We start from the raw sequence: 15,298 nt of genomic DNA on the forward strand, positions 1-15,298 counted from the left end.
TACAGCCTTCCAGACTGAATATTGAGTTTAATATTTTAGATCATGAACTCTCTCCTCCATCCCCACCCCCTTTCCAATTTCTCCCCCTCTCTTTTTTTCCAATAATTTACATAGATTTTTCTTTTCTCACCTATTTCCATTATTTTTAAATGTATTTCCATCCAGTTTTATCTCTACCTTTTAGCCTTTTTTGATTCCTTCACCCCACCCCCACTAGGGCTATCTGTACCTTGCTTATCCTGCTTTCTACCCTAATTAGCACATTCCTTAGATAATATCACCACCGTCAACACCTCTCTGTCCTTTTGTCTGTGACATCTTTTGGTTATCTCCACCTATCACTGGCCCTCTATCCAGCTCTACCCCCCCCACCCCCTTAAACCAGCTTATATTTCACCTCTTTTCTATTTTTACTTAGTTTTGTTGAAGGGTCATTCGGACTCGAAACGTTAACTGTGCTCCTCTCCGCAGATGCTGCCAGACCTGCTGAGTGTTTCCAGGTATTTTTGTTTTGGCAAGCATCCCATATGCCTTCCTGACTACCTTATCCATCTGTGTTGCCACTTTCAGTGACCTGTGGACCTGTACACCCAGATTCCTCTGCCCGTCGATGCACTTAAGGGTTCTGCCATTTACTGTATAATTCCTACCTGTATTAGACCTTCCAAAATGCATTACCTCACATTTGTCCGGATTAAACTCATCTGCCATTTCTCTGCCCAAGTCTCCAACCAATCTATATCCCGTTGTATCCTTTGACAATCCTCTTCACTATCTGCAACTCCTCCAACCTTACAACCAACTTTAGTGTCGTCTTAACTGACAGAACTATGCCACAAAATTTTACGTTTTTAAACAAAAGCAAACTTCACTGCATATCAAAAAGGATTAAACAAAATAAGCACTATTAACACTAGCTTATAAAGACTTATGGCAAAACTTAGTTCTAACTTTTTACTCCTCACCCCCCCACCCATCCACAAAGAGTTCCCTTATCTTACAAAATCTTGAAGGTTCATTCACGTATTCCTCTGGGACAAAACCAAAGATATATCACCACTCTCTGGAATTCACTCTGATTTCTCTTCAGTGTTCCAGCTGTTCTCCAAGGTACAAGATTTCATGGGGGTCTTTCTGTTAGCTTTTGGTTAAGCAACTTACCATTTTCTTTACCGACCTCTTGCCTCCGGATTCCATAGCTCAAGCAAAGGCCTCCCTGTGACTCATACGCAGTGGCTTAAAACAGAAACCAAACGCCCTTGGTTTCCAATAGCCAACTGCTATGGTTTAAAATTGCAACCAAGCTGAATTCCAGAACTCCAAATGCAACAAGGTTAACTGCCTTTCATTGAGAAATACTGTAGGTTTCTTCCTTTAGCTTCCAGTGTGGATTAATTAAGGAAAGCCAGCATAGGTTTGTTAAAGGTAAATTCTATTTAAATAACAATGAGTTTTTTGATGAGGTAACAGAGGATTGATGGTAATATAGTTGGTATGACATATGGTGGACTTCCAAAAGACATCTGATGAAGTGTCACACAACAGATTTGCCAGCAAAGTTGAAGCCCATGGAATAAAAAAGAGGCAGCAATTAATTTGGTTAATTGACAGGAAACAGAATTGTGATGAATGGTTGTTTTTTTGGACAAGAAGGTATATAGTTGGATACTATAAGGAACGTACTAGGACTACTGCTTTCCTTGATATATATTAATGATCTAGATTTGAGTGTACAGGGCATAATTTCAAATGTATAGATGGCACAAAGATTGGAAGTTTGTGTATTGTGAGAAGGTTAGTGCACTTCAAGAGTCCACTAGCCTAGACAGGCTAGTGAAACGTGCAGACATATAGCAGATGAAATTTAATGCAGAGAAGAGTGAAAGCAGAATAACAAGGAGAAGCAATATAAAAATAAAGGATCCCATTCTAAAGAGAGACCTGGGGGGTATAAGCGCACAAATTGTTAATGATGGCAGTGCAAGTTGAAAAAGTGGTTAAAAAGGCATATAGGGATCCTTGGCTTTATAATTAGAAGTATAGTGACAAAAGCAAGGAAGTTGTGATGAGCTTTTATAAAACACTGATTCAGCCTCAACTGGAGTATAGCACCCAATTCTGGGCACCACACTGTAGGGAGGATGTGACGGTTTTAGAGAGGGTGCAGAAAAAATTTCCGAGAATAGTTCAAGGGATGAAGAACTTCCATTTTATGGACAGAATGGAGAAGTTGGGGTAGTTCTCCTTTTAGAAGGAAAAGTTGTGAGGAAATATGATAGAGGTGTTTAAAATCATGAGGGGTTTGGCTGGAGTGGATATAAACCGTTCCCATTGGCAGAAATATCAAGAACCAAAGGACGCTGATATAAGATGTTTGACAAAAGAAACAACAGCAACATGCGGGAAAGACCTTTTTAATGCCACATTGGTTTTAATGCCATTGGTTAGGATCTGGAATGCACTGAGAGTGTGGTGGAGGCAGATCAATCATGGCTTTCAACAGTAGAGAAAAAAAAATTCAGGGCGACAGTGAAAGAGCGCAGGAATGGTACTAGCAGAGCTGCTCCTGCAGAAAGCTGGCATGGACACAACAGACTAAGTGATCTGCTTCTGTGCTGTAACTATTCTATGATTCTTTTATCTGAAGATATTCTTCCTGACATCACCTCTGAACAGTTTAGCTCTAATTTTAAGAGTAGCCCCCTAATTTGGGACTCCCCCACCAGAGGAAATAGTGCTTCCTGATTTCACTTCTAAATGGAAAAGCACCAATTTTATTATGCCTGTTCGTTCTGGACTCCTAATCTCAGAATGTTACAGTGCCCTGTCCTTTTAATAGATCCAGAGGAGGTATCAATGAATTCTAATGCTGTGGTGTCCACAACTTCTCATGTGATGATGTCTAAAAGATTAACATTAATCAACAGCAACCTCTTGTGGCAGATATCCAGCAGTACGTGAATACAGTGCATATTTCCAGGGCTATCTCTATCAAATTATATTGAATGTACAGTACAGAAACAGGACCCCAAATGGTCTATGCCAGCAATCGTGCTCCACAGAAGCCTCCTCCCACTCCTCTCCATGTAATTTTATCAGTATACCCTTCTATTCTTTTCTGACTCTTGTGCTTACCTAGCTTCCCCTTAAATATGCCTAAACTATTTTACTCACCTACTCTTTGTGGTAGCTAGTTCCACATAATTATCATACACTAGATAAAAAGGTTTTCCCTAAGTTTCCTAATGGGCTTATTAGTGACTATCTTATATTGATGACCTCTAGTTTTGGATTCCTCTGCACTTTCTCTAGCTTAAAAACCTCCATGAGATCATCCCTAAAAACCTTCTCTGTTTTTAGAGAAAAGAGTCCCAACCTATTCAGTATTTCCAGATTAGTATATCCTCTCAGTTCTGGTATCATTCTTGTGAATATTGTTCTGCATCTTCTCCAGCTAATCTGGTATCAGATTACGGAAGAGTTCAGTTTTTAAGTGGAATGTATGAATATTTCCACACGAGTGGTCTGACTTAATAAAAATATAAAAGCCACGCTTTGCACTTAATTATGCCTCTTACAGCCTGGAAGGATTAGTTTTTTGGGTTTCAGTTGAGTTTTTACCAAAAGGAAAGACTTTATCCCAGCCCTTGGCTACCTACCTGAGTTCACATTTGCAGAAAGTGGCAACCTAAACAATGTGTTCACTAAGATCCTAATCCTGGTTTTGAAATCCATCCTTGGCCTTGCAGTCTCCTCCAGCCACACTCCAACACAGACTCCTTCAGCAAAGGAGGAGGCCATTTGGTCTATGAGGCCTATGCTGGCTCTTTGAAAGAACTTTCCAATTAGCCCAACTCCATTGCTCTTTCCCCATCAATCTGCAATTTTGTTTTCCTTTTCAAGTATATATCCAAGTCCCTTTTGAAAGTTGCTATTGAATATGCTTTCACTACCTTCTTAGGCAATGCATGCTAGATAATGACACTCATCCACTGCTCTTTCACCATTACTTGCTTGTTAGCTCCACCAGTTGCTAGTGTTTCATCCAAAGCTCGCCTGCTTTTCAGAAACATATGCCCATGTCCTTATGTCTTGCCACTTCCCCCTTGGTAACGAAAGGCCTATGAAACTTCATTATTCAACCATGCTTTTGTTCTTCTAACTTTGTTTGTGCCTCTCTCCCTCCTATTTGGTTTTCTTTCTCTTGTTCCGCCCTGTTAATGATACCTAGCATTGCAAAAGTGCGAGTTCATGAAGATGCAAAATACTACTAATTCATTTTTGACCTCACTCAGTGGTGAAAGTTTTTCTTTCCAGTCAGGAGCATCTTTTCAAACTACTATAACTTGCTTATACAATAATATGCATTTCTTACAGGACTGGGTGGCTCCTTGGTCTGGCTTCTTAAGCTGTGGATACTGCCAATTTCAGTTTGAGAACTGGAGTGTGACAAGCCTTCAAAGTAGGGCCTGTAAAACAATGAACAAAAGATAAGATATTGGATAAAGCCAGTGAAGCGCTTACAATGCTGCTCCAATAATTTACAGGTATGGTACATTCAAAATCACAGAGGTCCTTAGTCAGTTTTACAAAATAAAGGACATGCTGAAATTTCTTTTAACATTCTTAAATTGCAATGGGCGTCAAAATGCTTAATGCTTGATCCACATCTTATAATCGTCTAGAGCAGGAGTGCCTCGCAAGCTATGTAATGCTCTACAGTGTGATTTCTTCCCTTTATTTCCAGCTCCACCTTTTGGAGTAGTTCGGCAAACTAGTGTAAAATGCTGCAATTGTTGGACATCTGAAATAAAAATAAATTGCTGGAAAAACTCAGCAGGTCTGGCAGCATCTGTGGAGGGAAACAGTGTTAATGTTCAAAGAAGCTTAATAATGGACTCAAAACACTAACTCTGTTTTGCTGTCCACAGATGCTGCCAGACCTTGAGTTTTTACAGCACTTGCTTTTTACTTGGAAAATAGTGGTTTGGCACCCAGAGCAGTTGTTCGCTTCATCCAGAAGGTGGCAGCATGAAATGGGAACCAGCATTCGGTGAGAAGCATTGAGCGAGCACTACAGGTCACGGGAAGCACAGAACAGTGACTAGTGCGTCAGCCCTATACATTGATGTGATTCAGTGAAAACATTCCCCAGCAAGTATGGAACAGGAAATTTTTATAAAATATCATTGGAGTAGTGATTGGAGTGCAGAACTGAAACTCTATGGACCATGGAAGTGCTGTTGGTTGAGATAAATATTGGCCAGCGTGCTAAGAAGAACTTCTCCGTCTTCTGCAAATAGTGCTATGGGATCTTTTACACCAAACTCAGCACACATACATCTGAAAGACGGCACCTCTGACAGTACAGCATTCCCTCAGTACTGCATCACCATGCCAACCTTCAGTATGCCCAATCTCTTTCCATATAAGCAAAGGAGACAATACCTGCCCTTTTACCTTCTCTCACCTCACCACCCAAGACCCCAAATGCTCTTTCCAATTGAAACAGTGATTTAAGTGTACCTTTTTAAATTTAGTATACTGTATTTGCTGCTCATAATGCAGTCTGCTCAACAACGGGGAGACTAAACACAGACTGGGTGATTGCTTTGAGAAACTACCATTCAATCTGTAAGCATGAACCCTGAGCTATAGGTCACCTGTCACCTTAATACTCCACCTTGCTCTCTTGCTGACCTCTCTGCTCTCAGTTTGCTGCAGATTCCCAATGAAGCTTAAACTTGTGGAACGGCACCTCATCTTTTGACCACTTTACAGCCTTCCACAATCAACACTGAGTTCAACAATTTCAGACTGTAAACTCCATCACCCTTTCAGTTTTAGTCTCTTTTACCCATAATTTTGCTTTCAGATGGCAACTATTCATTAGCCTGCCATTCACACGTCCTCTGGACGTATCTTTTATTTCTTTTCTTGCCCCATTCCCAGTCCCTTTGACCATGCGCCACCAATTCTTGTTATTTAATCTCTCCTGTCACCCACTCTATACAGTGACCTTTCCTTCCCTGCCCTCTCCTCTTTCACTTGTTTAAAGCCTATTACATTTCTAACTTCTCCAAGTTATGTTGAAAGGTCATCAAACTGAAAACTTAACAAACTTTCTCTCTCCACAGATGCTGCCCGACCTGCTGAGTATTTCTAGCATTTTCTGTTTTTATTTCAGATTTCCAGCAGCTGCGGTATTATGCTTTTGTATTAGTCTTTAATTTTCTGCTACTTCTTTTCCAGGAATGCCTGCTTTAAAGAAATTCTGCTCTTCTCTTGGATGAGATTTTGGTTTGTCTCTTACCTTGTTCACCTTCATTGCTTTCTATTTCCCTTCTCATGTTTGTTCAGTTTTCTACCAAAGCTTGCTTTCACAGCCACATCTCCCTCCTGGGTAACTGTTCCCCACTCTGATTTATTCCACTGGATTCCAAATGAAATTTCATCCTGTGTGTTTCAGATTTACCCACGACTATAGATACCTCCCAGACATTCAACGTTCCTTGAACTGCTATTCTTGTTGCATCCTGAGATCCACAGACACACAAAACCATGCATTGCCAACATGCATGCTCTCAACCCCTCTCTCCCCATCAGCACTGATTCTCGATCTCAAAGCTGTCCTGGTCTGCAGTTTCATTTCATCTTTATCCACCATTTCAACAAAATACTTTTTTATTCCTTTTAGGTATGAAGGATCACAAGCTTCCCTTTCTTCCCCCTCACTTCCTCCTGACCCCATCTTTTATTTTAATCTTGCCATTGCCCTGTATTCACAATACATTCCAACCTTCCCCTCTCTGACCCTTAATGATTCATCTGTCCTCAACAATAGCCTCAGCTTCATCCCTCTATGTCCCCACATCAATGAATTTGGAGCTCAACACTCGCTGAGCTCTTCTTCCATCAACTTTGCCTCCACACCCATTTCTTCGGCCAGGAGTATTCCCCACCCCCATACAAAGTAGGCCCTTTTACTCATCTCCACCACTCTCCCTCTGCCTGAACCCCTCCTTTCAACATCTTACCATCTCCCTTGATCTTTATATTGAGAATTGCCGGAATAACATTGGCCGTCTCAACTTCTTTGGCTCCCCTCACTCTCTCGAACATGTCTCCCTCTAAACTTGGTGTATTCTGTTCTCTCAGGTCCGATTCTAACATTGTTATTAAACCAACCAACAAGGGTGGTGCTATTTTTGGGTGGCAAACTGATCTCTGCTTGGTAAAGGCCAAACAGCAGCACTCCGACAAATTCTCCTATCTCCCCCGGACCATGATCCCACCAAACAAGTATCAAGCCATTTTCTGCGCTGGCCTAATCTCTTCTGGAAATCTTCCCACCAACCTCAAATGCCCAAACACCCAATTGCCTGGTTTTATCTTCTTCCCAAGATCCATCATCAGGACTGCCCTGGTAGGCCCATTGTTTCAGTCTGTTCCTGCCCCACTGAAATTATTTCCTATCTCAACTCTATTTTTCTCCCCTGTACAGTTTCCTCCCACCTATATCTGTGTTCTGACACCCTCCATCACTTTAACAATTTTCACTTTCCGCATCCCAACCACCTCCTCTTCATCATTGCGTTCAATCCCTCAACACCTTCTTCTCCCCACCAGGATGATCTTGGGACTCTCCATTTCTTCCTTGAATGGATGCCCAACCAGACTCCATCCACCAAAATGCTCTTCCACTTGGCTAATTTGTTCTGACATTGAACAACTTCTTTTCAGTCCCACTCACTTCATCCAGATAAAAGGTGTTGCTATGGGTATCTGCACGTGTCCTCACTATGCCTGTCTTTGTGTGGGACATGTGGAACATTCCTGATTCCATTCTGAATTAAACCCCCTCCCTCATCTCTTTATCAATTACATTGATGACTATATTGCTGCCATCTCCTGGTCTCACCCTGAACTGGAAAATTTCATCAACTTTTGCTTTCAATTTCCACCCTTCCCTCACCTTCACATGGTCCATCTCTGACGCTGCCCTTCCTTTCCTCGACTTCTCTGCCTCCATTTCTGCGGATAAGCTATCAACAAATGTTCATTTTAAGCCCATTAACTCCCAAAGCTACTTCAACTATACTTTGAGTAACTCATCTTTCAATTAGACACTTGAGAGCCTCCTGAAGTCACCGAGTTCAATAATTTTAGACGGTAATCTTTGACCCCACTTTGTTTACTTTTAATTTGCATGTTTCAGTTTTACTCTCATTTATCGCTTGTTTTCGCTTTCAGATAGCAGTTGTTCATCATTCGGCATCTGCACCTCCTCTAGACACATCCTTTTGTTTATTTACTTGTCTCACTACCACTCTCTTTGACCCTGCACCACCAGCTCTTTGGTCATTTCTCTCCTGCCTTCCACCCCATCACAGACCTTCTCTTTTGTTCTTCCCCACCCCCACTTTCCCTGCCTCTGTACTTACTATTACATTTCTAACTTCTCCCAGTTCTGATGAAAGGTCAGCGACCTGAAACATTAATTCTGTTTCTCTCTCCACAGTTGCTTCTGGCCTGTTGAGCTTTTTTATTTCATTATGTGCTGGATTAGGACTTGAACCCACAACCTTCGACACGCAGTCCTCAGAATAAATTTGTAAATCAGCCTGTTGGTAGTGGCCTTTCACCTCTGGGATCTGAGTTTAAACCCAGCCTAAATTTAATAGGATGGATGTCTCCTCTTTGTTGTCTGCAAGAATCATATTGGAATGAGTTTGGCAGGCTCTATCCAGTTCCTGAAAGGCATAGGTCTACCAGCACTAAACTGTCCCAAATTGAGCACCGATTGACAATTCCACTCAACTAAAGAATGGCTGATTTAGGATTTAAAACTTTTAAAAACTGACTTAATCGGTCACTTTACACCAGTGATCCTGATAATTTTACAAAAACAAAATACTGCGGATGCTGGAAATCAAATAAAAACAGAAACTGCTGGAAATCCTCAGCAGGCCAGACAGCGACTGTGGAGAGTAACACAGAGTTAATGTTTCAGATCAATGATCTTTTGACAAAACTGGAAAAGTTAGAGATATAACAGGTTTTAAGCCAATAGAGAGGCAAGGAAAATGGGGGCGGGGAAGAATAAGAGGGAAGGTCTATGATAAGGTGGGTAGCAGGAGCGACTATGGCAACAGGCAAAATGAGAGGGTTATGAGACAACAAAGAAACAAGAAAAGGTGAGTGCAGAGGAAGTCCAAATAGAATTATTTCTAACAGCTGATGTCTGAAAAAGGGGGTAGAGCTTTTGATCTGAAACGGTTGAGTTATGGAAGTTGTGAAGTAACAAAGTGAAAGATGAGTTACTGTTCCTCCAGCTCACATTGAGCTCCATTCAAAAAGTGTAGGAGGCCAAGGATAGGGAGACCAGAGCAGAGGATGAAAATTATAGGTGAATGGAAGCTTGTGGTCACACTTGCAGACTGAATAGCGGGTGTTCTGTAAAATGGTCACCCCATCCGCATTTCTTACCCTTGTCCTCACCAAATACATCTTTTCCTCCCTTTCCCCTCGGCATTCCAAAGGGACCATTCTCTCCTTGATATCCTGGTCCACTCCTCAGTCACACCCAATACTATCTCTCCTTCCCATGACACCTTCTCATGCAAGCACAAGAGATGCAACACCTGTCCTTTTACTCCTTCCCTTCCCAATGTCCAGAGATCCAGACACTTCTTCCAGGTGAAGCAATGGTTTACTTCTAGTTCTTTCAATTTAGAATATTTTGTTTGCTGCTCATGATGTGATCACCCCTACACTGGGAAGACAAAATGCAGATAGGGTGACTGCTTTGCTGAACACCTCTGTTCAGTCCACAAGCATGACCCTGAAACTCCAGTCTTCTTTCATTTTAATGCTTGCCCTACTCCCACTCTGACCTCTTCACCTTTGGCCTCCCACACGGTCCTGTGAAGCTCAATATAAGCTTGAGGACCTACACCTTACCTTTCAATTAGGCACTTTACAGTCTTCCGGGACTCAATGAATTCAACAATTTCAGATTATATTCTCTGCCCCTAATTTTTCAGACAGCAGCTGTTGGCAATGATTCTGCTGTTCCTATATAGACTTCCTCTAGGTTTATCTTTTGTTTCTTTTCCTGTCCAATTAACATTTCATTTTGACTTGCATGCCAACCCTTTATCATTTAATCTCACCTGCCTTCCACCCTACCACAGACCTCTCCTTTGTTCTTTATTCTCTCCTGACCAATTAAAACATGTTACATTTTACAGCTGCAGGTCAACCATGGCTCAATGGTAGCACTCTCGCCTCAAGATCTGAAGGATGCAGGTTTTTAAGTCCCACTTGATCACAAAATCTAGTACATAGGGATTGTTGAACTATAAGAGGGCTGTTCTCCCAAGTGCCCTGGCCAAGATATATCCCTAATCAACACTTAAAAACAAGAGATCTGCATTATCAATTTATCATGCACAAATTGGCTTTTGTTTTCTTCATTCACGTGATGAGTGTGTTGTTGGCAAGGTCAGCATTTTTTGTCCATCTCTAGTTGCCCTGGAGAAAGTGGTAATGAGCTAACTTTTTGAACCGCTGCAGGCCATGTGGTATAGGTACACCTAAGGTGCAGTAAGTAAGGGAGTTCCAGATTTCTGATGCAGCATTGAAGGAATACAGTTCCAAGTCAGGATGATGTGTGGCTTGGAGGGAACTTGCAGGTTCAGAAGCTGCTGTTGAAGAAGGCATGATATGCTGCTACACTGCATCTTGTAGATGGTACACACTGTGCTCCAATGAATATTTGTGGTGGTGGATGGGGTGCCAGTCAAGCAAGTTACTTTGTCCCGGATGATGTCAAGCTGCTTCGAGTGTTGTTGGAACTGCACTCATCCAGCAAGTGAAGAGTATTTCATCACACTCTTGACTTGTACCTTGTAGATAGTGGACAGACTTTGGGGAGTCAGGAAGTGAGTTACTTGCCACGGGATTCCCAGCCCCTGACCCGCTCTTGTAGCCACAGTATTTAGATGGCTTTCCAAGTCAATGGTCAACCCAGGATATTGATAAAGGGGGATTCAGTGATGGTAATGCTGTTAAGGTCAAATGGGAGATGGTTTAATTCTCTCTTGGTGGTCTGCTCTCTCTCTGATGGTCATTGCCTAACACTTGAGTGACATGTTACTTGCCACTTATCAGCCTCAGCCTGAATGTTGTCCAGTTCTTGCATGCAGGCTCAGACTGCTTCAGTATCTGTGTTGTACCAGTTGTGACTGGTACTGAACATTGTGCAATCATCAGTGTACATCCCCACTTCTGACCTTAAGATGGAGGGAAGGTCATTAAAGAAAATTGTTGGGCTTAGGACACTACACTGAAGAACTCGTTTAGTGATGTTCTGGGCTGAGATAATTGGTCTCCTTCCTTTGTGTTAGGTGTAACTCCAACTCATGGAGAGCTTCCCCCCTGATTCCCATTGACCTAATTTTGTTAGGGCTTCTTGCTATCACATTTAGTCAAATGCTGCCTTTGTGTCAAAAGCAGTCACTCTCACCTTATCATGTTTGGGCCAAGGCCATACTGAGGTCCGGAGTTGAGAGGCCCTGGTAGAACCCAAACTGAGTATTAGTGATCAGGTTATTGTTGAGTAAGTGCAAGTTGACAGACTGTAAATGACACCTTCCATCACTTTGCTGATGGTTGGGAGTAGAGTGACGGGGCAGAAATTGACCAGGTTGGATTTGTGGACAGGATGTATCTGGGTGATTTTCCACATTGTTGGGTAGATGTCAGTGTTGTAGCTGTACTGGAACAGCTTAGCTAGGGGCACAGCTAGTTCTGGAGCACAGGTTTTCGGTACTACAGCCAAGATGTCAGATGCTGTCAGGACCTATAGCCTTTGCTGCATCCAGTGTCTTCAGCCGTTTTTTTATATCACATGGAGTGAATCAAATTGACTGAGGATCAGACCTGTAATGCTGCGAACCTCCGGAGGAGGCCGAAGTGGGTCATCCACTCAGCACTTCTGGCTGAAGATTGTTGCAAATGTTTCAGCATTATCTTTTGCACTGATGTATTGGGCTCCCCAGTCATTGAGGAAAGGGGTTTGGCTGCTGCATTTCCAACAGAGACTACACTTCAAAAGTGTTTAATTGGCTGCAAAGAGCTTTGGGAAGTTCTGAGACTCTCATAAGGCATTGTTTGAATTCAATTCTTCCTTTCTTTTGATTAGATAATATTTCTAAAACCAATACATTTAATATGGAAATGTTTTGCATCTGACTGGACAAGAGGAAAGTTTTCTTATTGCAAAGCTCTGACTCAAACCTGGTGCAGTAGTGGTAACTATTTATAATCTGCAAGCAGGGCGATACTGTAAAGCAACAATGTGTGACAAATGCTCTCCATACTTGAGCTTTGGTTTTGGAGTGCTGAGGACGCTGTCATCATCGTCCATGTCAGGGCCGCTGTCACTGGGATTTTCCACATCCAAGCTGTCGTACAGCAGATCAAGGTCCTCCTCCACCTCCTGTACATTGTCTGTGGGATCCTGCTCCGAATCAAGGACCTACAACCGATTCAAGCATAGATTTTATCAATGCCTGACTCCTAGAAACTATTTGCCCATTGCTCTCCCTTAGCTTGATGAGCACAAAAAAAAGCATTTAACGAAAGAACTGGACTTATTCAGTCATGATCCAGATAATTCTGCACGCATTTTTCCCTAAATAAACACATTTAAGATAGGAATGTTGCATATTTAATAATGGAATGCTGCATTTTTGACAAGTCACAAGATAACATTTTTCAGTTTTCTATAGCAAAGCTTGGGCCCAATGCTAATGAGACAATGCAGATGCCAAAGCTCCTCTGAAGATTCAGCGAGTTTATTCATTGAATAACCTGGTGCTCTAGGTCATGATGTTCCAACCTTGATCAATGGTCTATGTTGAGTTGGTTTATGTCAGCTAGTGTGGCAATAGGGGCGTTATAACCAAATTCAGTGCCTTTGGGTTAAGGAGAAAAAAAAAGAGTTAAAGTTAGGTAGAAATTCTCTTAAATCTCTTGTATTTAATCTTCCGGCTCCCGATCACTTTGCAGCAACCCGAGGGAGAAACAAGCACGGACAGGAGGTGAGGTCATGGACAGGATTGGGCTCAGCTGCAGCAGGATACCCTGCCGACAATCGCAGTCAAGACTCACACAACAATAATTTGGGAGAGTTACCAGGAAGTAAACAATGACCGGTGTGCAGGCAACAAGTTCAGGAACAAATCTAAGAGTTCCATTCCTAATCTACATTGATTCAGTTGATTTGAGCTCAAGGGGGTTTGTGAAAAGGCTAGGAAGTAGTCTTAGCATCCATGAGCTATAAAAAATAGAGAGAATCAATCATGTCTCCAACTCCTATGAATAAGGGACTCCTGCTAGAATGAATGGAGACATCAAATGATGACAGGAATGGACTGGTCTTGCCTTTCAGCCCTCCACCCAGCAAATAATTTACCAACTGTGGGAGTGTACTTCTGGTTGAGACCTATCATAATAGAAGGATTACTTTGTATTGTAAGCATACACCATAATTCTACATCCCATTATAGATCATAAAAGTGCCAATCAGCATACCTCATCTGAAACCTTGAACCTTCTCAGTAATGCAACTACTTTCTGCTTGAAGTTCTGTTGCTGGAAGGAAAAATAGTTAAACTATTAATTCTTTCAAGATAACAGTCATGCATCTTTCTCACAATAAAGAAGCCATGAAAAGCAATGCAAACTCTAAACGCCTGTGTATGTTTCTAGATGTAACCATCTAGTTTATGAAGACATACTGAACTGATTAACATACTGTTCTTTCACCTCTTCGACCAGTTTTACAGTTAGTTCTAAGTCTGAAATTCTCTGCTCCCTAATGACTAGAGAAAATCAATCTGTTTCATCCAATATCCAGATGGCCTCAACTGGCATAAAATGCCCACTATGTGCACATTATGACACAGCAGATGGCAAATACCAAGCTGTTCAAATTCCAGAGGGAAACTTGAAACAACTGTCACAACTAATTTTTAATTTGTATGTTTCGGGTTGCAGGCTTTGAATTCAGTAATAAGACCACCAAGTCTCAAGAGTTTTTTTTTATAAACTAAATTAAACATTCATTAATAAAACAAAAGAATGTAAGCACATATATATATCTACAAAATACTACTATATTAACTTCTAAATCCCCTAAGTAATTTGACTCCCAGTTACACTTTCGTCAAGGCAATAGGAGGACACATAGATTTTAAAAGACCCAGGCAAAGTAAACGAACCCGAAACAGTCAGATTCAAAGAGTGTTCCCTTAAATTCAGCCCCTGGAGGCAGCAGTTAGGTACATACAGACTGCAGGCTTTTCACACTTGTTGGATCTTAAGCTGCTTCCCTTATAAACAGCCTTCTCTCCTTTATACATATTTTCCTCCTTGAATGCAAATTCTCATTGTTTCACTATGTCTTTTGAACTTTACGTCTCTACTAATAAAAAAAATCTATCATGGTACCAATTCCACCAGTATTCTTTGGGGAAAATAAATAAATACACTAGGGGAGAATTTTCTCCCCATCGTGGGGGCTGGGCGGGAGCGGGTGCGCGGCTGATTGCCGCCCGCGATCGGCTGGGAGCTGCCATTTTGCGTGGGTGGGCCAATTAAGGCCCACCCAGCGTGACGTGCACCCGGAAGCGCTGAGCGCTCCGTGTGGGCAGGGGAAGTAGGCTGAGTCGGGGCCTGCAAAAGAGCACATAAATCTCCCTGAGGCACAGGGAGATTAGTTTGAATTGTTCTAATTTTAATGAAGAATAAGAAAGCTTTTAAGACATGTCCCCTCATGTGACAGTGTCACATGAGCTGAGACATGTCAATGAATTTTAATTAAAAAATTTATTTAATTTATAAAACCTTCACGAAACCTCATCCTGTCCATGGATGACGTATCATGATAAATGCGAAGGCCTCCAGGGCTCTTTGCCTGCCTGCCAACCTTTAGGTTGGATGGGCAGTTCAGTTAGGGATCTTAGTTGGAATCTAAATGGCCTTAATAGGCCTTTGACAGTTCAGCAGGCACGCAGCCGACTCTGCTGTGCACCTGCCAAACTGAGGATCTGAATGTCACGCGGTGACATTGGGACATGCGCCCAACGTCACCGCATGTCATTTTACACGTCGGCGAGCAGAGCTCACCTCTGCTCGCCGATTAGAAAATTCTGGCCACTATTTCTTACTACTTCTGCTGGCTAGGTATACATTATACCCCCTTCTTCGAAATCAAGCCTCTATAGTT

General features: G+C 42.0%; 1 protein-coding gene across 1 annotated transcript in view; it reads right to left on the bottom strand.

Moving 5' to 3' along the window:
* The window catches only part of pacs2 (phosphofurin acidic cluster sorting protein 2), a 257,934-nt gene that overhangs the window by 74,074 nt on the left and 168,562 nt on the right, over nucleotides 1–15,298 (bottom strand). The window contains exons 8-10 of the mRNA XM_041214574.1: nucleotides 13,603–13,662; nucleotides 12,387–12,544; nucleotides 4,376–4,469 (exon numbers count right to left, since the gene is read on the bottom strand). Of these exons, the coding sequence (XP_041070508.1) occupies nucleotides 4,376–4,469; nucleotides 12,387–12,544; nucleotides 13,603–13,662 (312 nt within the window). The remainder of the gene's footprint in view (nucleotides 1–4,375; nucleotides 4,470–12,386; nucleotides 12,545–13,602; nucleotides 13,663–15,298) is intronic.

The sequence above is a fragment of the Carcharodon carcharias genome, chromosome 20, assembly GCF_017639515.1.
Source record: "Carcharodon carcharias isolate sCarCar2 chromosome 20, sCarCar2.pri, whole genome shotgun sequence".
Taxonomy (NCBI): Eukaryota; Metazoa; Chordata; class Chondrichthyes; order Lamniformes; family Lamnidae; genus Carcharodon; species Carcharodon carcharias.